The following is a 24560-nucleotide window of genomic DNA, read 5'->3' on the forward strand; positions in this document are numbered from 1 at the left end:
CTTGAGGCCCCCCCTTTTGAATGAGGCCCCGGGCAATTGCCTACCTTTGCCTAATGGTAAAACCGCCTATGCTCACAACAAAGATAGTAAGAATCTGAGATGGCTTACTCATAAGAAATCTCTGCTCCAGAAAAAGATTAATACACATGTAAGACATACAACACACATGACGTAACCAGCGAACCATTGACTTTGTATCTGTCAGCGACAGTTTTTCACTATATTTTGTCAACTAGGTTGATGAATCGTTTCATCCCAAAAGCTGCGTTGACCAGTTCTTTCTATCTGTGACCAGCAGCATTTGTTTCATGGTCTTCTGTTTTTACATTTCAACCTGACCTGCAGCGTTTCCTCATTCTGAATTTTAAGATAGCGTTTTCTCAGTACATAAGTTACTGTTCTTAAGAATCCATTATTTATGACATAGTTGCCAATGTTGTGTATGGACTACACTGTAGGGGAGAGGGGTGGGGGAGTGGGGAGAAGGATGGGATGGGGGGAAAGGGTTGGGTGGGGGGAACTCATGGATTTTTCTGCACTTTGCACTACATTATTTTGTATGAAAAGTGCTATACAAATAAAGACTGATTGTTTGATTGATTGATTAAACTACTAAGTCATCTAAAGCTGGTTTCATGAATTTGTTTACCATTTTGAGCCAAATCACAAGAGGGGTCTGTCCATTTCTGACGGCCACTCTCATTTGAGAGGCCATAAATCTCCGAAAGAAAGTGCCCGTGTTTGCTGGTTCAACATTTTTCCAAGTTTGAGATTGTTCAACTGTCAACTTTATTCATAAAGTCTAACAGTTGCATTCTTGAAATGACCGCATTGCAACCATTACAGACTAAGCAGCATTTAGCAGAGAGTAAGTCCGAGGTCAAACCCTGGATCAAATTATATATAGACCTGTTTTAGAAATAGAACGGTGGCTCACTTTAGCTTCTTAAGCTTCAGCTAAAGTTAACAAATGCTAGCACCATAATAAACATGACTAAATTAACACCAATGTGGCTAAGTTAGCTTTAATAATGTGAACATAGCTACGTAGATAACCTATCTACACAGCTCATGGATGATTTTGTGAGCTTAGCTCAAGCTATGTTAGCTATGTAGATACATAAGCTATGTAGTTCTTTTTCTATAGCTAAGTCAGCTTTATCAATATGACCTTTAGCAAACCTGGCTGAAGCAAATTTAGCTTCACAGATAAAGTCGATACAGAGCTTACATAGTTGCATTGTGAGCTTAGCTTTAGCTATAATAGCTATGTAGCTACGTCAGCTACATAGCACCATTATCTATAGCTAAGTTAGCTTGAGCAACGTGAGCTTTAGCTTAAGCGAACTTAGCTACACAGATAACAGGTACATAGCTTACATAGCTGCTTTGAGAGCTCAGCTTTAGCTTTGTTCGGTACATAGCTCCATTATCTTTGTAGGTTATAGAGCTATGTATGCTAACCTAGTTGTTTTAGAATGTTTGCCTAGAAGACGATTTTTCCTGTAAGCCTGCTAGCTGTTTATTTGGCTTCATAAACTTTTTGTTATGACCCTAACACTTACCCTAACCCTAAACAGGAGTTTAATCTTATTTTATTTTGCAAGTTATGCAAGCATCTCAGATAAACAATCTTTGAATGAGGCCATAAGAGATGGACAGTCTGAAGCCATCCCACATCCCTAGATCCCACACTTCCTGTTACTAAGTCTTACTCTGATTCTGATTAGCCAACAATGAAGGTTGATGAGCCCAATGGAGGTTCGTGACCTTGATACTGATATATATCGGCACCAGGTTTCAGGTTGAGACTGACGGCTGCATTACTCGCAAACTATTTGTAGATGAACTTCATTGACTTGAACATGCCACAACAAATTTCCACATATTCAGTTATTTATTTTCTCTCCCTTCACAGCCTTATCCAGGAGATCCACCAGGGTGCCAGAATATGTAAAGCCCTGCATATGACCTCAAAATTTGCATGTGTTCAAAGAAAAATGAGAAATTGAGAATGGTTGGGCTTCATAAGTGCAAGACAGATAATAAATAAGCCAGTGATCCATAGTCTTTATGATGTTGAAAAGACTTCTACTTTTAATTGAGTCTTAAGGACATTTTCTTAATCCTCCATAATATCACCCTGCTTATTCCAAAGAAAAGACTTTGATTTTGGACTTTTTGAAATTTCTTTTCTTTTTTCTTTTCATTTGTCAATGATTCAAGTTTCAGTTCACAATGTTGCTGCAACTCCAGGGAAAAAAAACAAAACATAAAAGATATTCCTCTAATTGCTGTGTAATTGTAGCTGTTGACTAAAAAGTGTCTGGCCACTGTGTGCTTATTTGCTTTGTTGTGACTCTAATTGTCTGCACAGAGAGAAATTGTGGACAGAATACAGTATGTGTCCCTGCTGCTTTCCAAAGAGCAGCGTGACCTCTTTCCTGCTTAATGCTTGTGGCAGTAAACTGCTCTCTGCTGAGACAGAGCTGCAGCACTCTTCAGTTGAGACCCAGGCGATGTGTGTTTGCATCATGTGTGGTTTATTATGCAATATATTAGATGTTTATTTTAAAGCCACTGCAGGGAAAGACATGGAGAGAAGATTGCTATGCAAGGGCAGCGTTTATAAATTGAGGTTTTCAAAAAAAAAAAAAAAAAAAAAAAAAAAAGGCAATTACACTAGTCTTTGAATTCTGCTTCAACGCTTTGTCTCTAACTCCATACCGTCTTTGCATGAGGCAGCAGAGCAAACGAGTGTCACTAATTAATGACGGGCGTCTTAGAGTCCAAATCCTTTGTTTACTTTTGGGTGACAGCACTGGTGCGTGCCAAAGCCACCAACCTTTGATATGGACTGTCATCACTGAATAATCATAATCAATTCAGCCTAAAAATTTTACACAGACTTCTTCAAAGCCAATCAAAACTTCATTAATTCCATAGCACAGCACAGTGGGTAACTGCTAAGCTCAAACGTGAATGCAATAACAAAGAGTACAATAAATCTTGTGGAGAAAAAAAAGGGGGCAGAATTATGCTATAATCCTCGGCAGCATGAACGAAATAGGGTGCTGCTTTTGTTTCCTTTTTGATAAAAACATTGGAAGTTGGGTGTGTCAAGTTCATCTTGCTTCAAAACCCTGGTGAATAAGTAAGGTTTTTCTTTTAAAAATGAATACCCTGTTGGATGGTTTCTGCAGTTTCTTGTCAAGGCCTGCACACAGAATAGGCAATTTTCCCCCCTTGCAAAAGCTCACCAAAATTTCGCCACTCATCAACCATTTTTGCTACTTTTAACCTATTGATGCTACTTTTTCACTCAGTTTTGCTTTTTCAGCCACATATTTTTTGCCTCTTTTTCCATCTGTAACCCATTGCTGCTACTTTTCGCCTATTTCTTTTGCTTTTTAACCACCTTTCCCCACTTTTTCCTGCCCATTTTCCCTTTTATCCCATGTGTGCTTCTTTGAACCTATTTCTGTCATTCTTTAACCACTTTTTAACACTTTTTTTTCTTCCAATATTTGCCACTTTAGACCACAATTTATAGCCCTTTTACCCCCTGCCTTTCTTAGCCCATTGTTGCCCCTTATCATACCTTTTTTGGCCACCTTTTGCCCATTTTCGACACCTGTAACTCATTTTAGTGACTTTTTATGAATTTTCTGTATTATTTTTGTCTCCAACCATTTTTTTTCCCTCTGTTAACCAATTTTTGACACATTTTGCCAATTTTTTGACACATTCCATCAGTTTTCACCACTCTTTTCTGCCACTTTTTGCATCCTCTAACCGAGTTTTGCCACATCATCACCTACTTATGCAACTTTTTAACTGCCTTTCTCCATTTTTGATGTCTATTTTTCACTTTTTTTTTTTTTTTTTTGTTTGCCAATTTTCACCCTTTTTTTGTCTATTTTTTAACTATTTTATCATTGAGCCCTTAAAGTTATTTCAGTTTCTTTGTCGTCTGGTATCCTTGCATTTTTCCATTATGGCTTAGCTAGAGTGGTTTTTATTCAGGTTAAAAAATATGTACGGTTCTCTCACATTAACTTTACAATGGAACATGATTTTTCTGGTCCCATTTGGCTGGACCCCAGAAAGTGCTACCATATTCCCCCTTATGGGTGACGTTGCCGGTACACAATAATATGGACACTTGCAGATTGGCTGTCAGTGTTGAGTATGCTAATTTTCCTTTATACATTTGTTAAAGAAGTTTAACAGTGGCATACATCCACACAGGTTCTTTCCTGAATAGAGTAAACTGAGGTGGATGGATGTGTGGATTAACTAAGTAGGCCATGGTTAAAACAAAGGGACTCTGGCTATAAAACCCAGTTTTCCAATTTCCCACAATCACTTGGCAAAGAACAGTCCACCCCACATGGATCACTCTCATTTCCTCTCTATCCATTTTCCGGTCTTTTCGTGGCAGAAGAGAAACATCCGCAGCCCCTGAATGAATGACAACAATGCTTTGAAATCTCTGATGTACATTTGAAATATTCCATTCAAATCTCCATAAATGAATACAAAATGAATACTAGCGGGAATAAATTAGTCGCTCCCTAATTAGCTGTTAAGCCATCTTTGAATGTCACATCTTAGGAAGGAGTTTCTCAGTGAGTGGGAGTGTTGGGGGGTCTAATGCCCACAGATATGGTTGCACACATTGTTTGAACGCAACGCACGGAAGCTCATCCAGATCCTATAAGAAAGGGAGAATAAATCAGATCATTTCATTGTGAAGCTGTGTCTGTTTGCTATATAATCAGCTGATATAGTCCATCCTGAAGTGTAAAATGTGGAGTATGAGCCTTTTCTCCTCCAACCTGGCTCTGGGTACCAGGGCACTGGATTAATTTTACAGCCTTTGGGAGGAAATTGGATGGGCGTGGAAGGAAAGAAATAGAAAAATGTTTCAATTCTAGTAACACTGGACTGGAAGGGAAAGAGATTAATTACTCAGGATACAGAGAGAAAACATCACAGGGACAATTTATGCACTCACACAAATAAAGACACTCGGACATAAAAAAGTTAGTGTACTTACACTGTACGATCAGCTCCACTATGGCCTCCCTTGGCTTCACGTTGAATCCGTTATACTGGCTAGTCTGGCAGCGGTACGATCCCGTCATCTCCCTTGACACATTAACAATACGCAGCACACCATCGTAGCTCTCCATCTGCATACTGCCATCCGGCATCGGCGCCTCCTTATCCGCCCGCGACCACAGGATGATAGGCTTGGGCTTTCCTGAAACAAGGCACTCCAGCTCCACTGTGTCACCCTCTCGGGCCACCAGGGGGGACTTGCCCCGGGGGACTGTCAGGTTGGGGGGAACTAAGAAAGAGAAAAACAGAGGAGGGACTGATATGGGGCTCTAGAAAGTCAGCAGGCGGGGTAAGAGGAAATGGTCGACTTGGGGGAGAAGTGGCATGGAAGGTATGAGGGGGAAGCGAATGAGCATCCAATGGCAATGGAGCTGAGTCTCAGCAACAAACACGGCTCATATGGGAGGACCATGCGGATATTAGCAGCGGTAATGGCTGACGTCTGGGGACTGGACGATCTGAGCATGTACTTGAGGCAAAAACCGTCAGAAAGGACAGCAGTGAGGAAATTAAATGCAATCAAGCAATGGCAGACAATGAACAATGCAATGAAGAGCTGACAAGCAAATGCACTAGTTACCAATTTAAAAATTCCTAGCCTCAGGCAGTAAGTCACAAATCAGAACTAAATTCCCCTTTGAGCATCTCAGCATCTGCTACTGAAGTACAGTGAAGACTTTCAGCTGAAGCATAAGAGACCAGCATAGGTCAAAGATACAGAAGGAAAAAAGTGAAAGTTTGGAGGAAATCCTTTGCTTTCAAGCTTAAAGTTTCATGACAAGATTGACACCACTCACATCTGGAGCATATAAAGCTGCTAAGCTTAGCTTAGCTTAGCATAAAGACTAGCAATCAGCACAAACCGCTTGCTCTCTTCAAACTACAAACTTTCGAATAATGAAATGTCTTAAATTGTGTTCAATAAAGCTCATTGAGGAGTTATTACTAGATATAAAACAGACTGAGATGAATCGCAATACCTGTCTGTGACCTACAATATCAAACAAGGTTGCCTGATAATGCCCAATGCTGCTGCCAGATCAATTTAGCATGCTATTAAAAAATGTGACCTTCCCCCTTCTTTCCACATAAATATTCACAATGAGCCAAATATTTGGGTGTAAATGGTTGCAGTCAAAACTCGTGTACACAGCTGCATCAGCAAAGAGCTAAGACTAAATGCTATGTCCAGAGCAAGTGCCAAAGTGAACACGAATCCAAAGTTTCTTGCATGAGCTTTACCTGACTACCTGCTTTCATTCACTTGCTTGAGTTAATCAGCCACTCCATAAAAAAACACCACATCTTTCTATGTTATCTCAGCTTATTCACTCACAGTTGCCCATTCCGTCTTAGGTTTTTTGAAAATAGTTAAAACCTGGAAATCTTGCAGCGTCTTCACCTCAATAACTCATACAGGTCACTGCCCTGCTATTGACGCTAACAGCACTTCAAACTGTCCGTAAAACCAGACTGTAAGGAAGTTTATACTAGTATGTTTTTGAAAATCAGCAACTTAAACATGCCCCTTAGTGGTTTCTGGGCCATCCAAAAGCTCAAACAAACAGCCTGAACTGGTTCCCAACGTTTTTTCCCTAAAGCTCCTGCTACTTATATCTAAAAAAAGTTGCAGAGAACATATTACAATGTAAAAAAATATTACAGAGAACAAAATCAGGGCACATACTTTTCTTGTTTATCGGTGATAATTTAGAGAAAATGTTTGGGTTTAGATCATCCGTTTATATATAAATATATATATATATATATATATATATATATATATATATATATATATATGCTACATATATACAGTATATTTGCTAATGGAAAATCATATCCATTTTGCCTTTTACTACTACAGTATAGACAGGATGTCAAATTGTGTTAAGTTTTAACTGAACTTCAGGTACAGGTATCAATATCATTTGATCTTGACTGATTTCGTATTGAAATTCAAAACTCTAGTGTCGTAAAAGTAAAAAATTAGCTACAATGTCTAGTTTGACCTTACAGATATCTATATCTGAGAGGTATTATTTAAAGAGTTTTTACACTTTGTAATGTTTAACCCTTAGAGCTTGGCACATCTCTTTATAAATCACTTGGTAACGTTTGAACCGTAGATCGTAGACACTTAGGGTGCTTTCACATTAGGCCCAGCTGTTTTGAACCGCTCTGCGGCGTGCCCCCCCCCGGTTGGCTTTCGCACTAGCAATATCGAACCGTGCCAGGGCGCACTTGCGTATTTACTCAGTCTGAAACAGAAGGTGGGGGTATGCACGTAGCTGTTTACAACCCCGCAAAGGAGAAGAAAGAAGAAGAAGCTACCTGGCAACCACTGGGGTCATGACCTGAGCGAAGACTGCTTTTGTTTTGAACCGGCAAAAAGTCCATCCTGCAGCCATGGATGATTAAAATCACATTTTAAGATGCCAGCAACATCGCTTTTCATATCTGCACATCTACAACAGCTCAGAGGATTAAATGGGCTCGCGTTGCGCAGATACAGCGGTTTTTGAGGTGACAAGAGACTTTTATTACCTTTGCACCTCCTCTCACTGACTCCAACTTGTGTTCATCTGTAAGGTGAGTCACAAGAGACCGTTTATTGACTGGATTCTGATGATTTCCACTTTTTATTGAGGAAAAATGTGACTAAATTGCTGCGCTGTTGAAAGTTTAGTTTTTATGCTGACGCCATAAAGCTGATACGGCGCTTTGTCCCATATCCGAGCGAGGTTGCATTCACATCTCATCCAAACTGTGCCATAGTCCACTTGAATCATGCCTGAGACCACCTCCACAAGTAAGCCCGGGCCCGGTGCCCGGGCGTGGTTTGTTTGCATTCACACTACCCAAACAAACCGGAGTTTGGGCTCAAGTGCACTCGGATCAGGGACTGGGCCCCTAATTTGAAAGCACCCTTAATTGTTTTTTTTATCTAAAAGCTCTCTGTTGTGCCTTTCTGATTATGTTCTCCATGCATTCATAGCTCTTACAGAACATTTTCTAGTGAGCCTGGAACTTGGCTGACTTTTCTGGGTCTCTGAGGACGGTGTGGTCATAAAAAACAAGAAGTGACACAGTTTATAAGAAGGTTGATAACTTTTGAACCATAAGTCAAAGACACTTACTACCACTACTTTTTTTCCTCTGAAAGCTGACTGTCCTGCTGTTGTTTGCTACTGTCAATGTATCTGTAGCCACAAAGGATACCGTTCTAGTGAGCCCGGAACTTCGGTGACTTTCAAGGGTCTTTACAGATTGAATTCACATTGTTACATCTGATAATAGGCGTCTTTTTATCAACTTTTAATCAACTTTCAATCACTTACTTTGGCTTTTTGTCCAGGGCATCGGCATATTGTTTACCACAATGCATTGTGGGAGTTGCAGTCTACTGCTTTAAGGAACGGCACAAATGAATCTAACTGCAAAAAAAGCGCATGGACTTTTTCTGGGTATATGTAGATATTTTGAAAACCGTTAGTCACGAAATGTTTATTTTTTCACCGTTGTGTCCCCAAGAGATGGGAGAACAAATCTGTGCAAAGAAAAGGCCTAGTCACTAATGTTCTCTGAGTGTTATAAATAAAAATCTCTGAGTTTCAATTTCCCATTTGTTTTGTCTTTTGTCTTTAGAGTCCTTTAACTTTTTAAAAATTCAAGTGACATTTCTGTAGTAGATATATTCTTAAAGCCCAGGTTGTCCTGAAAAAAGGAAGTATAGAGCCTGACGTGCACCACCGGGTTGATGTTTTATACGCTTTTTAAGACAAAAAGTCCAGACATGATGGTGATGGTGAAAAAAACAGCTGTGAGCTTTGAGGGTTAATTTCTGAACCTTGATAATTAAGTTAATTGGAATCAAGTTTCCTGTTATAATAATAAAAACACAACACCGAATCTATAAGTTTAAGCACAAGCTTAGTTTAAAGGCATGTCTTGATTTGAGATATACCATTACTAGGGGAATGGCCTCAGTGATGTTAAATAAGTACACAATCTCATTTCACTTTTAAAAACTCACAGACATCTCAGTGGAACAGTCAAGTGTCATCTAACATTTACCTTTTTACTGTTCCGTTATTTCTTCTTTGTCTATGACCAATTCCTTTTTCCATGGTTAAGTCCAAGTCATAGTCTCAGATCTACCAGAGGCCCAGTTTTCATTCAAAATAAAAGCAGCTGTGTATCCAGACAGGAAGTCAATTACACTTTGATGAAGACAGTACAAATGCCTGAAATGAACCAAAAATGCTCATAAGTGGGCCACAGATGGCCATGCAGTAAGGTTGCACCCCATGAATATGGGCAGCCAAGTTCAACCCGTGTCTCCTTTCCTGCATCTCGTTCACCACTCGAGCTTACCTGCCTCTAATTCTACCCACTGTCCCCATTTAAACTTTAAAGGCATAAAGCCAAACAATAAAGACTTTTAAATGCAAAGTAGTGGACTGGTGATATTAATTACAATTAACTGCAGAAAATTTAACATTAACCTTTTTTAAAGCTGATTCCTCAAATAAAAGCCTGAAAAGTCTCATTTTTGTGGAACCAAGATGTTTATGTAATCTCTACCAAAATAATAAAAAAATGGAAACTTGCTATGGAATTTCACATAAACATTTTTGTATCTCATTTTATGCATTAGCAATACTGGCAATTGATAACTCCCTGGATGGCATTTTTTATAATTTATCAGATTGTTTGATCATTTATTGATCATGTTGATTAGACAGAGGTCTTACAAAATCGTGCATTAAACATGCTACAGTTGGCTCTCAAAGGTAAAGGTTTATCCACCTCTTACTCACCCTAAAGGTGTGAACTTTATTTTTTCAACAGACTATTTTCCCATGCTCCTGGTAATAGGCAAGGACATCCAGAGCACAACTGGGGTTGTGACAAACCTCCTTTCCACCCCATGGTGCCTGACGCCCGCCAGGTGGCTTACTTGCCACATCACACAGCTTATCCACAGCTGCATGGATAAGCTATTATGTTATCTGTCATTGGTATCTGCTTTTGGGCTAGAAACTATGGGACTGGATCCTATAGGATAGAGCACGTTTTTGATCCCCTTACCTAGTTAATAGTTCCTGTAGCCAAAATAGAAAAGAAGTCCCTGGGCCTATTTTTTGCAGTGGAAACATGTCACAACATAAGAGTGTTATGAAACCAAGCAGTCTAAAATTAAACTCCAGCAATGCTACACCTTCTTTTTAATCACCCGAGTAAGATGGAAGCATCGTCACTGTCAGAATTTCCATTGGACTCATGAGCATTACAGCAATATCATCATCATTCATGCATTTTCATCATCACATCACATCTTTTCCTCTTGGCAACAGCATTTTTCAGATTTTCCTCCACCACAGACATTACAGCATTCATAATTTTTATCACCATCACTTGCATCATTACCACTCCTCTTCACTGCTTTTTATTTCTCTGCCCTCCTCCTCAAGCAGACAATCAATATCAGCACCGCATCTGCATACACTTCAGTGCATTTACAGCACAGCCCTCCCAGAGGTGATACAGCATTACAGCTGGCCTTGTAACAAAGTATGACCCAATAAATATTTGCATTTGTTAAAGCCCTGTCGAAAGAGAGCAGTGGAGGATATAGAAAGTGCACAGAGCCAGACTGATGCACACAATCTCTAATCTCCTCCTGTGTATGTGTTCTATGTTTGGAAAGCAGGAACACTAGCAGTTTGGATCAAGCAGTCTGTTTCCTCTTCAAGCAGGCTGGCCAAGTAAATTTGTTTAATTAGTAAACCTGGCAAATGGCACCGGCTCCTAGAGTGCTCTGGGTGTGTGCGTGCATTTTTTGTGCGACTCCAAGCCATCAGCACTCTCCAAGTCTATTTTGTAGCACTGCTCGCAAAAAAACAGTTTACAGCCAGCGAGAAGAGGAGTGAAAATCTTCTCAGCAATGATGAAACCATGTCACGCTTCCCTGATGATTTTTTGAATCACTATCATTCTACCCAAACAATGCTGCAGCTGGAATGAAGTCAAGCCACATTGAAGTTTCACAGTGATGAAATCATCGGCAATATCCAGAAAACGAAACACAGTCCAGCCACATTTCTTCTGACCCCATTTTTATGTGGGTGAGTGGTAACAATTCCACTGTAATGACAACTCTGCAACTGTTGATTATTTTTATTGTCACTTCAGGAAGTCACAAGGTGAATGCTGAAACAACAGTAAAGTATTCATCAACCTGTAGGACAAAGGGGAGAACTAAATCTGCAGCATTCATTCTGTGAAAGCCTGTGCAAATCCTCAGTTTAATAAAATAACAACTCGTGCACAATATGTGAATCAGGCTCATAGTTAAATCCAAGTTATTCATTGGAATAATGAACATCCATGAAAATTTTAAAGTGGGTAAAAATGGCAAAATTGTTAACTGGGCAACAAATGTTGGAGAATCCTCAAATCTGAGCAAAAGTACTGCAACACAAAACACATTCTAAGTGGCCACTTACTCATTCAAGTTTATATTTTGTTTTCCTTTGGGGTAGCTTTGCATGATTTACAATTCAAAACACTTCTTATTTAACTCACCCCAGTGTGTTTAAAACCCTCAGTTCAGCTTCTGTCTAACATAAGCACTTTTATTTACTGTCACTTTGAAGGTATAATATGCAAATTTAGATTAGATGTCCAGGAAATGAGTCATTCAGACTACTCAAACTCTTTTCTTTGGCCTCCATCACTTCAGTGTTTCTCCTCCACTAATCCCTCAGTGTTCAGACTTCACAGCCAGGCTGACTCAGTTCTTTTGTCTTTTTTGGTATTTTAGATCCATAAAGTATGGGGACAAAATCAAGTATGAATCATGTTTGAACCTCTGAATGAAACATAACAAAGTTAAGGGAAAGGCTGTCCTGTTTGTGAACAAAAGCTGGGAAAAACAAACCCAAAGGTAGTTTGACTTCACTCTCTTTTAGGGAGTCTATACATAACAATTTGTTCAGTCAGGATGTATTTGATATGTGTTAGATGAATCTTTTAAATATATATTGTACATTTAAGGCCCCTCACCATACAAGCCCAGAGTGGGTTTCTACAACCCCAATTCCAAAAATGTTGGAGCGCTGTGTAGAATGTAAATTCAATTTGATTTGCAAATCCTATAAACCCTCATTTTATTTCAAATAGTTCATTGACAACATATCAAATGTTGAAACCAAGACATTTTATCATTTCATGATAACATTTACCATTGTGTAGCTAGGGGTGGGTACCGAATTCGGTACTTTTATAGGTGCCAACTGAATTCCATTTGTACTCCCCAGTACCGATTCTCGTAAAATCAAACTGTACCACGTTTCGGTACCTAAATGCATCCTTGTGACTGCAAGAGTGGAAGAGTAGTCAATTTTCCATGCTGGACACGAATGCAGCATTGCACGCATGTGAGTAATGACCTCGGTAGCAGTGAAATGAATAAAAAAAAACAAGCATGGCTGAGAGGAAGCGGTTGAAGGTAGTGCTCCACTTTCCAAAATACGATGCAGGTTACGCTAATATTTATGACATGAAGTTCAAGATTTACCTCGGCAAAACTTCTAATCTGAAGAAGCAGTGTGATGATTGATGATTCAGATTGGCTCCCGCTGTTTCCTGCTCGTTCGCCCCCCCCCCCGCCTGTACCGAATCCTCCCTTTAAACACCATGATTTGTCTGTTTATTATGTGGATATCAACCATGGATATATATTAGATAAAGGGATATGTTTGTTCACTCAGTCACCTAACAGACACTGGATGAAGTCACTGTGTGGACTGCCTAGTATGAGTGTGAGTAAAAGTTGCTCTACATCTCTCCAACTTGGCACAGCTGGTGCCGTATGAAGCGCTCTGTCAGGATGGATGGATCCAGAGTGATTTTGAAGGAGTGACAGAGCCACAGGCTCGTCCTCGCTGCTTATTTTCATCGCAGAATGAAACAATTTTCCACCTTCTATTAATTTTTTGCAGTAAATACAAATAGAACTTAACAGACCCTGTGTGTGACACTTATGCTTCTGTGTTTACTGGCGCATGATTGATTGATGAGTGAGGAGCAGACTCTGCTCTTACCAGAGAAATATGACATCTTTGGAAAAAAAAGTTTTGTTGGAAAAAGAACTGCATGAGGACAGATGTGCAGTACACGCAGTTCATGGTAGAGGAAGTAGTTTGTTTACTTTCATTCGTAATACTTTAATTGGTAAAATTTTATACCTTTATTATGTATTCAGTTATTTTGACTCCATACTCTGTTGTTCATTTGTTTTAAACTTATTCACCTTCCATGGACCCCAGCGCACATGAATAACGCTATGAAATAATCATGGAACATTAAGAGACGGAGATGTTTTAGAGTTAAATGCAAAGCCGGAACTACACTCCAGACATGGCTGCTGGACTGTGTCACTCCGCCCAGTGGTATTTGCTTCATGTTTTGTAATGTCACATAACTATACATTATTATTTCATAGCGTGGTGAATGTGCAGGTCACAACTTGTCCACAAAAGCGTTTTGGAGTTGTTGGATTGTGTATTTGATGAGTTTGATGAGGGAAAGCAAAAATTCTGTCTGCTAACATAGAGTTAGCAGTGCAGCTGGTTTAATGGTCCCCCCAGATCTAGAAACAGCTTGCACAGACAACTAAAGGAAACGGACCTATTACTAAGACTATGTTGAATGTTGAAGTATCCCTTTAATGCAATCTTTCATAGAGTGGTAAACCTCTGCCCACCTTTACTTCTGAGAGACTCTGCCTCTCTAAGATGTTTCATTTATACCCAGTCATGCTCCTGACCTATTGTCAATTAGCCTGACAAGTTCCCAAAAGCTTCTCCAGCTGTTTTTCATTAGTACCCCTTACTTTATGAACCTTTGTTGCCTTGTCCCTACTTTTTTGAAATATCGGTTACAACATCTGATATGTTGTTTATATTCTATTGTAAATTAGATATGGGTTTATGAGATTTGTAAATCCCAACTTTTTGGGGAAATGGGGCTGTATACAGCAGCTTGCTGTTGTAATAATAAAAGATTTAAACTAGACAATGTGTAATTTCCTTTCACTTTGGGTGTAAATGTGAAGTGTTTACAATTCCAATTATTGACACTTTGCAATGCACTTTTCATAATTAAGAAAGACTGACATTTTATATTAGACACAGTGTTGGGAAACACAACTGATGAGAATCAGCACACCACCCTTTCCTGTAGACCACCCCTTGCCACAGGCAGGAAGTCGTTAACTCAGCGGATAACTTCACTCATGGTGCAGAAGTGTCTAACATCAAAAACAACAACAAATCAGCAAGAAACAAGAGCAAAGGAACTTCAGCAGCTCTCACTGTACAACAGGCAACATCTAAAAACATCTACAACACTTCTACACACTCTGCCAAAGGGTTTGATGGGAAAATGCTGCCCCCAAGATTTGACATGGCAGTGAGCTGGGTTTAGATTTGAGTTCAACTGACTCTAAAGAGTAATACTGAATAGATTAACACTATAAAGTAACTCCAACACTGGAAACCATTTCCATCAGAAAGGAGTTATTAGACTTTGTGCATAAAATAAACTCTGACATGTTGAACACTAAGTTGTCAACACTTTTTGCTGTTTGTCTTAAACATCATTATTCAGCCTACTATTAACAATCAAAGCTCAAGGAAAACTGATGAGTAAAAGTTTCTTTGCATATAACAGCGCATTGATGAATGAAATTGTTTAGAACTTCGTAGATAGCTGCATGTCTTTATATGGTTGGTATCAGTATCCACTCCAACAGCCTCCAGAAAGAATGCAACCAAACATGATGGCCATAATGTAGACTTACAGATGAACGTTAACATCCTAAATATTGCCTTGTATGTTTCATGTCACTCCATGTCTTACATGTCATTGTTTATACTGTCTGTGCTTGACTGCCCAGCCAAGGAGGAGAGGCAACAGGAGACTCAAAGTGCTTTTGTTCATGCTATGTAGATCTTGTTCTTAAAACATACATAAGAGATAGTCCTTTAGACGTGTGGTTGTAAGTCCAGTGTCTCTTACTGTGTTGTCATTGTTACCTTAGTCTATGCCATCTTGGACACCATAGACAACTTGAGTTACTTTGACTATTTGGCCACAGTGGTTGAGGTAAGGTATTGTAGCCATAGGGCAGGGGTCATCAAGTCAATTTGCACAAGGGCCAGATTTAGTCTTGACAGAAACTCTGGGAGCTGGACTTTCAAATAAACAAAAATTGGATGAATATTTTGGCCTGATGAACATATTACTGTATTAACATTAGTATTTTCTTTCAAATCCCAGAGAATGGGCCCTTCCCAGTTGTGATTGAGCACCAATATGAACCCATTTTTGACACTTTTTAACTCATTTTGACGACTTCATTCGGCCATTTCTGCAACATTTTATGCCACTCTTAACTCATTTTGATTTATCTTTTGGCCACATTTTTCCTCTTTTACCAATTTTTGCCACATTTTAACCTCTTTTCACCACTTTTCCTGCCAATTTTTGTCCCTTTGTGCCACTCCACAACCCATTTTGCCACTGTCTAACCCTTTTTCACCACTTTATCTGGCCATTTTTGCAGCATTTTTGCCCTTCTTTACCCAATTTTAAAGTATATATTGCAAATATTAACACATTATGGCTGACAAGTGAATTTCTGTAAAAAGAGATCAAATGTTAAGTCATTCTAAAACTTTCTCAATATCAGTCATTTTTGGGGTTATTTTAACAGCTGCAGACATTCAAAGCCAAACGATCCCCTTAAAACCACAACATCTTATTTTACTCTTTTTCTGAATTTAAGCTTTGGGGGGCCTGATATGGCCCTCTGGCCACTAGTTGATGATTAGTGCCATATAAAACATCAACTTTCAATCAAAAACGAATGTGTCTTCACTTTCCATACAATTTCCAGGTCTATAAACATGCTCTTTATCAGGACAGAATCCTTTTACATTATTGTCATGTTTTCTCAGTGTTATTTCCTCCTCTAAAGGAAAATATTAAGCACAGGAAGCTATTTAAAACAGCCCTAATGGTTTGGTTCAGCAATCAACTTTCATAACCCAGCAACAGTAAATACCCAGTGAGAAGCATCCTAAAACTGAGGTTGCAAAAAAAGGCCATTAATGGACACAAGCCTTAAAAGCAAAGATGTGGTTTATTCAACCAAAACAATGAGATAAAAGGCAATAAATGCTTTATAAAGCTAAGCAGAATAATAAATCGCCTACAGCTGCTTTAAACACTTTCTGCTGGATAAGGAAAGTACTGTAGTGATTTACCACTGTATTAAGGCAGATGGAGACTCTTTGGGTGCCTTTTCAGCCATGGCAAACAGCTTGTTTTTTGTTTAAGCATTGCATAAAAATGTCAACATCATTAGCATGGGATAATAGGCCGGTCATTCACAAATACGTCTTGGCAGGGCTGATTGTCACCAAACTAGCAGCAGAAATGATCCCCACAGAGACAATGACGCTCAATTCATTCTCGAACACTCACTGATTGTTATTCACACGACGTCTCTGCAGAGGCAGCCAGGTGTCAAGAGCTGACATATTTCTTTCCAAAGCATATTTTCTCCACTTTCCCCGACGTTTCCTCGTGTCCAAACAGTGAAAGGGTGAATTGACAGTGTGGTATAGGGAGGGGGGTAGCAAGCATCCATTATCCAGAGAAGGAGAGGTGTGTTCACTGAGTTGCCATCATTACACCTGGCTTCCACTGCCCAGATTAGACAGCCAATTACAGCTGTCTGCCTATTGGGTTTGGCAGCACAAACACTGGCCTTCAGCTGTCATTGTCTGTATCTGCACCATCATTTTAACAACAACAGAAAAAAGTACATGCACACAGACATTTGCTCATCACTCTCTCTTGCTCTTTTTTTTGTCATTCTCTCCTGTTTTCCCTCTTTCCAAGCAAACGCCCTGTCTTTGTGTGTGAGACTGACCGCTGAGATGCTCAGTGTGGCAGAGAGCCCGCTTCTGGTCTTCACTGTGTTCTCATTGTGCCAAAGCCATCCAAATGCCAGTGATGCCTGCAGGGCATGCCCACTGTGTGCGTATGCTTGTATAGTGTGTGCTGAGGCGATTTATGTCGGTGCGCCAGTGTGTACAGCTGAGTGTTGCTACTCTCGCCCACGGGTGACACCATGCTGTGATCCTTATTCAGTTCCTCGATGGGATGCTTCTGGTTGTTGTTGTTGTTCACTAAAAACCATGTTTCTCTTTGTGCGTGTTCAAGCTTTTGTACTCTATGGGTCTAAAGTAGGGATCTGACCTTCTTTAGCCATTTTAGCAGCTCGTATCCATGACCGTAACTTGTAGAGACTGATTTCTGCAGCATTTTAGCGCAATAAGATAAGATAAACCTTTATTGATCCCCCATTGGGAAAATTTTGGTTAATACAACAGCTCACAGAAGAGGGCAAGAGTAAAAAGCAATGCATAACTAAGTTAAAAGTAAATAAAAAGTGTTCCTGTGATATTTTAATAAAGAAGAATAAAATAAATAGCAATAAAATGAATAGTATTTATATAGTTACATTCCTACAACCTCACTTATAGGAGGACAAAGACCTAAGATCTAAGAACAGCATACATAATGTGCATCATATTACTGTGAAAGTGGGGCTATGTTTGTTGGTAAAGTTACACGTATGAAAATAAAAAATCCAAGGACATGAACATCCCCCTGAGTTCAGTTAAAACCATCGTCAAGAAATGGAAGGAATGTGCCACATGTGTAAATCTGCCAAGATCAGGCTGTCCTCACAAACTGAGTGCAAAGAGGAGACTCAATATTTGGCACCACACACTGCACATAACCACAAACACACAATCTCCACTATGAAGCCTGGCAATGGTAGCATCATGTTGTGGGGATGCTTCTCGGCAGTCTGCCCAGAAAGGCTCATAATGATAGAGGGTAAAATGGATGTGTCAAAATACAGTAAAATCCTGGAGGACAATCTTATGCAGTATGTAAAAGAACTATGACTTGGGAGAAGATCTGTCTTCCAGCAAAAAAAAAAAAAAAAAAAAAAAAAAGACCTGAAGCATACAGCGAAAGCTACACAGAAATTATTTAAAGACAAGATGAATGTCGTGGAGTGGCTGAGTCAAAGCCCAGACCTCAATCTCACAGATAATTTGTGACTTGAAAAAGGCTGTATACGCCAGATCCCAGTCCAACCTGACAGAGCCTGAGCAGTTTTGCAAGGAAGAAAGGAAGAAAATTGTAGTGCCTGACTGAGACCTATCCACACAGACTCAGTGCTGTGATTGCGGCCAAAGGTGCATTTAATAAATAATAACTTAAAGGGGTGATTATTTATGCAGTCACTTATTTTATATTACATATTTTTTATTTAATAGACATTACTTTGTTCAAATCTGTTTTGAGTTTGACATTTTTCTTTAATCAAAAAGCAAAATTATATTGACCATGATTGATTTAGAAAATCAATAACCCAAGGGGAGGAATACTTTTTTATAGGCAGTGTATTTAAACATATGCATAGTACGCAGTTAAACATATATACATGCATATATCTGTACTCTCATGCAGGAGTTTCAGCAAAAAAATATACATTTCAGTGTTATAGAGTCTAATTGCATTTAGGATCAAAAATTTGTGGTACCACTCATTCCTGCAGAATGGATCTAACATTTTTTGGCTGAAAGAGTTGCCCAGGGCCCCTGCAGTGTCATGAGGAGGGTAAGAGGACTTCTCCATGATGCTAGCTTGACCAACATCCTCCACCCTCTTCCTCCACAGCATGCAGGGGACAGTCCAGGACAGAACTGGCCCTCCCGACCAGTTTATTTAGCCTCTTTCTGTCCCTCTCAGTGCTCCCTCCTCCCAAACAGACCACTGCATGAAAGAGAGCTGGTGCCACCACATATAAGCATGCTGCAGAATTAGAAATATGTAGTTCTTCTGCATTTTCTTGGAGCCAGAGTGGAGTGCCTGGACGTGTTTGGGAATAAACAACATCCCCACTGCCCCCTTTTTTTGGATAAGAGCTGTGACATCACTCCCCATCACCATGGCAACATCCCGCTCTCCACTACTGCATCTCCTGCAGAGCATGTGTCTCTGCATGTGTGAGAGAGTGTGTGTCGACAGCTTGAGGCCAATGAGTCGGTCACAATGTGACAGAACTCTGTGCTCCTCTGAGTCCTGGCCCTCTGGGGACACAGGGGCCCCTTACGTCCACTGCGGGCATGTTTGTGGATCTGTGTGCATTTGTGTGTGCGCACAGGGGAGCTGCATCTAAACCCCAGGCAGCTGAAGTGTAATAAATATCCACAGATGTGTTAAAATTGGCTTAGTGCATTGATACACTTCAGAGACATACTGCAGACCACTAGTGTGTGTTTGTTTTTTTTTTTTATCTCCTTGCTGCTCCCTGGAGATTCTAGAACTTATCTTGCGATCAATCAAACAAACCCCTCATGAATTCACAAGCCTGAGTCTGTAGAGCAGCAGGCTTTCACTACTAAAGCTCTCATGGGTTGCAGTTTGATTTGTGGCCACCACACTCAGTTTTTTTTTTTTTTTTTTTCCTTTTGACATTTACCCAAGCAGGGAGAATGTGCCCGTTTTTAGCAAAACTGCACACCTTCAGTACCTCCGCTACTACTGCTAAGTGATGAGCAAGTCCCCTGAAAGGAGCGAAGTTTATGTACATCGCTCAAGGGGCCTGAGCAGTAGTTAATGAGGGAGGGAAGAGTACTTCTTATTCATGTGTTCCTCCCAGGTTTTTCCCAGCTGGACAGGGAGGTGATTTCCCAGATGGCCACCTCCATAAAGCATGACTTCAGGTGGTGCAGACGAGGACATAAGCAGGAATGCTAGGCCTAATGTGCACAGTTACACAGTCTTATTAACATATTTTATGGGCAAAGTGAAAAGTAGTCACAGTATGCCCACAATTTCCATTTTCCATTTACAACTTTATGTTTCATGACCTCTGTAGATGTGCAGACTCTAATGCTGTGCGACTCAGTTTCAACAGCCAAAGACTAACCAAGAAAACCTTGGAGGTGTCGTGACGACAGATGCTGCCATGTGGTTACGTGCTTATCATTCTAGAAGTGGCATCGCCGTGGCAACTTGTGCTGTCATATGGCAGGGATCTCAGGACAGCTAAACAGCTTGGGGACAGCTATTAGGCCCCTTCTGCCCCTTTCACAGCTCAACGGGCCTGTGTCTGGACCTCCACTGGCCACATAATCTGATACTGGGATGTTCTGATCCCAGAAGTCATTATTTTGCTCCAGTTCACAGACCCTAACTAAACAATGATCAGAGATTTCAGGTTTTTGGATTAGATGTTACACTTAACTTGCCCTGTAAATCTGGAAAAAAAGCAGAAAATAAAGATATCTAGCTTTATTCCCTTTGGATTAGGGCAAAATAGGGATTAGGAACTTCTATCTAGCGGGTAGGGATCGGTGGGGCTTTGATTATGTACATACACTCGTCATACAAATTCAAGTATTAGACAAAGATGACCTGAGTTAATTCTAAGTGCAGATTTTAAACGGTGATTTAAAAGTAACAAAGTAACTGCCATCAGTTTGTGACCTGTAGCTCATTTGAGTTATGTAGTGGGACAATGATCCAAAACACACCAGCTTTTCAACATACTGCCAGGTAAGCTTAGATGACTTTACGCTTAATAAATAAAATTGTCATTTAAAAACTGCATTCTTCATTTACTCAAGTTATCTCCATCTAACATTCAGATTTGTTTGAGGATACAAAGAATTTAAGTGTGACAAATATGTAAAAAATATGTAATCATGAAAGGAGCACTATAATTCTTATTGCCTAACAAATAATGATTTAGTAGAAGCTACAACATGTCTTTTCCTGTAATTTTTGCCATTTATGAAGAACTACGCTGCCTTTTTAAGGATTTTATCAACACAACCACATTTTGTGCATCTTCCCGTCTCATCATTTCAGACATTTATGCCACCTAACTGACTGCTGGCTGCCCTAACCGGTGATCATCCGATCATCGCTTGAGAACATGATTAGGTACGACAGACCTGTCACACTTGGGGATAATCTGCCTGTTGATGCAGTGTGCATCCAACTGTAGTAAGAGCTTGAGTACACCTATCACTTAAACAGTTTGAAAGTGCTGCCTTTTTTAGGTAGGGCATGCTTTTAGAGCAATAGTGTAAGGAGTGTATAAAAAAAACAAACAAACAAGTGTTGGTGTGGTTCACCTTCATGAATGCAGCGTTGCAGATTTTGTCCTGTCAGCATGTTGGGCTTACTGCAGCTTTTAGTGCTAACATTGTTACTGCCCAAGTAGTCCATCATCAATAATTTGTGAGGTTAACAAGTTAAACTAGGAAACAATGCCAAAATCATTACAAGTGCTTCTGCTGTATAGCATTTTCTCATTGTGTTGAATTAATTCCTGGATGCTCTAAGAGTTTAATCTATTCCTATTTACTGTACTATAATAATGTATAGACAAGCAAGTCTGCCCATAGAATTGGCTGGGTCACTGAAAAACCCAGAGAATAGGCCCTCAACAGCTGTGATTTATTGATGATATCAATGCATCAGTAGCATTGGTGCAGGCATGTTGGAATTATACAATCATACTACTTTCTAACCCCATTTAGAACACATTTTCACCCATTTTTGCTACTTTTTTTTGTTGCGTTTTCAGCAGTTTTTGCTGTTTTTAACCATTTTCCCACTTTTTCTTTTGCCACTTTTTGCCATTTTTTTTGCATTGTTTTGCCAATTACAACCAAATTTTGCCACTTCTATTTGGCACGTTTATCCATTTTTTCTCATACTTTGCCCATTTAGCTGTTTTTACCTTATTCTCTAAATTTATTGCCATTTGAACAAGTTTCTGCTGTTTTTTGCCACCTTTTTCCTACTTTTTGCCCATTTTTGCCATTTTCACCCTATTCTCCAAATTTATCGCCATTTAAAACAGTTTTTGCTGTTTTTACCCTATTCTCTAACTTTATCTCCATTTGAACAAGTTTCTGCTGTTTTTTGCCACCTTTTTCCTACTTTTTGCCCATTTTTGCTGTTTTCACCCTATTCTCCAAATTTATCGCCATTTAAACCAGTTTTTGCTGTTTTTTGCCACTTTTTTCCTACTTTTTGCCAATTTTTGCTATTTCCATCCTATTCTCTAATGTTATCGCCATTTGAACCAATTTTTGCTGTTTTTACCCTATTCTCTAACTTTATCTCCATTTGAACAACTTTTTGCGGGTTTCACCCTATTCTCTAACTTTATTGCCCTTTGAACAAGTTTTTACTGCTTTATTTGACTTTTTTTCCTACTTTTTGCCCATTTTTGCTGTTTTTTTTTACCCTATTCTCCAACTTTATTGCCATTTGAAACAGTTTTTGCTGGGGTTCTTTTGCAATTTTTTCCTACTTTTTGCCCATTTTTGCCACTCTCAGACACTCAGACCTTTTCCTAACGTGTTCTGCTCATTTTATAACACCTTGACAATTTGACAATTTATTACATTTTTTAAATGTTTTTACCACTTTTTGCATTTTTTTGGCCATTTTTTCCTCTTTTAAACCTAATTTTGCCGCTTTCTGCCCTATTTTCTCAATTTTTTAACTGTTTTTACCCACTTTGCTGCTTTCGCCTCTTTTTGCCTCATTTTCTGGCATAATGGCATTTTTCAAAAAAATTTTTTTTCAATTTATCAATTATTTCAGTGTGCCCATCCACATGTTGAAATAAATATAATTTATTCCAAATTACATTTGAGAAATTTGAGTTGTTAATTTGCATTGTTTTAATATAAACAGCATATGTCACAATTTTGAATAGAAAGCTAGACAGGCAGGCTAACCACTTTACAATTTCAAGCCTGATTTAAAGCTTGATTTTGCCTATCATCACAATTCCACTACAGGCCGGGGAATCACTGCAAAAGCCAATGAGAGCAAGCAGACTGGGCATAGTCACCAATTAGATGCCGTGTACTTTAACAGCTCACATAAGCACAACCACACCTTCTTCTCAGCCAGGATTCTACCCATATTCTTTTCTCATTTTTCATTTAGCCATCTTCAGGGATCAGTTATCCTCCATATTTTTTTCCCCCTCTGGAATCACATTTCATCATGTAAGTTTCTGTGAGACCTTGTTTAGAAGTTGGAATGGCTGGTGTGTTGTCCAGTGAGGTCAGATATGAGAGAATATGCTGCATCAATCTTGGCCCTGTACTGCTCTGGCCTCCTGACGGCCAATGACCAGGCCTGTGCCAGGCCCACACCCCGCCAATCTCTCCAGGTATTCCTCCCAGCTGACCCCTCCACCCAGCAGCCTCCTAAGACTTGGTCCATCCCACCAGGTCCTGGCTTCCTATTATGCAGTGAGCTGGATCAGGCTGAGAAAGTAGAGCTGCCGACCCATATCCAGCAGCTGACCCTCTCAATCTGAGCATGTCAGCATTGGACACATATGCTGTTTCTCAAAGCTAAAGAGGGATCCTGGAACGGCTGGTTTTGAAGGATACATCATCGACTGCCTTCGGTGGATAATTCCAATGTCGAGGATCCTCAACATTCTTCAAAGGACTGAGTGTTTTGAACAGAACTTTTTCAAGGATGCACATATGTATCCTTCGCTTGCAAGAATTACCAACAATCCAGTGGGCACCATTTTGCTTCTCTTCAAAAGAAAAAAAAATGGAAGAAAATTGTGCAATACCAGGAGGAAGTTAGGCCCTCGCCCACTCAATAAATGTAAGTATGATCCCTTATGGCATCAAAATAAAAATGGACTGGTAAAGCAGAACCATAAAATATGATAAAATGATATGATTATTTCACATTGTATGATAAATAGGCTTACAGCATCATATAAATCATATGATATGATTACAAGATGATATGTTAGCACATTAGATGGCGCTGGGTATATGGACGCAACTATTCCAATGATGTAACCATGCACACTTGCTGGCCTTCTTTACGATACCAGAAATGCACAGAAGGGAGGTCATTACAAAGGAGTCCAGCCAGCATCTCTGGCCATCAGTCAATGTCCAGGCCTCACAAGAGCATAGTAAGAGGGAAGAGTAAGGACTCAAAGACTCTGACTTTCTTCCACACGTTAAGGTATCTGGAGCATCACACCCAGCATACCCATTACTCTGTGCATAAGGCACAGTCTTTGGTTGATCTCAACCTCGCTTAGTGGGTCGATGGATTTCACTGCTAGACAACCTCCATGCTCAACTTAAAGATTCAATGGCAGCATCCAAGGCAATGCTTGGATCCTTGTTTTGGCCCAGGAGATTTGATCACCGTGTCGTCTTGCAGTCTGGAAAAATCTTCTAGAGTGTGCGTTC

General features: G+C 39.7%; 1 protein-coding gene across 1 annotated transcript in view; it reads right to left on the reverse strand.

Annotated features, from left to right (window-relative positions):
* LOC121521302 (MAM domain-containing glycosylphosphatidylinositol anchor protein 2-like) overlaps positions 1 to 24560 on the reverse strand; it is a 326586-nt gene that overhangs the window by 101373 nt on the left and 200653 nt on the right. Inside the window, exon 9 of the mRNA XM_041805191.1 lies at positions 5063 to 5383. Coding sequence (XP_041661125.1) covers positions 5063 to 5383 — 321 coding nt within the window. The remainder of the gene's footprint in view (positions 1 to 5062; positions 5384 to 24560) is intronic.

The sequence above is a fragment of the Cheilinus undulatus genome, linkage group 14, assembly GCF_018320785.1.
Source record: "Cheilinus undulatus linkage group 14, ASM1832078v1, whole genome shotgun sequence".
Taxonomy (NCBI): domain Eukaryota; kingdom Metazoa; phylum Chordata; class Actinopteri; order Labriformes; family Labridae; genus Cheilinus; species Cheilinus undulatus.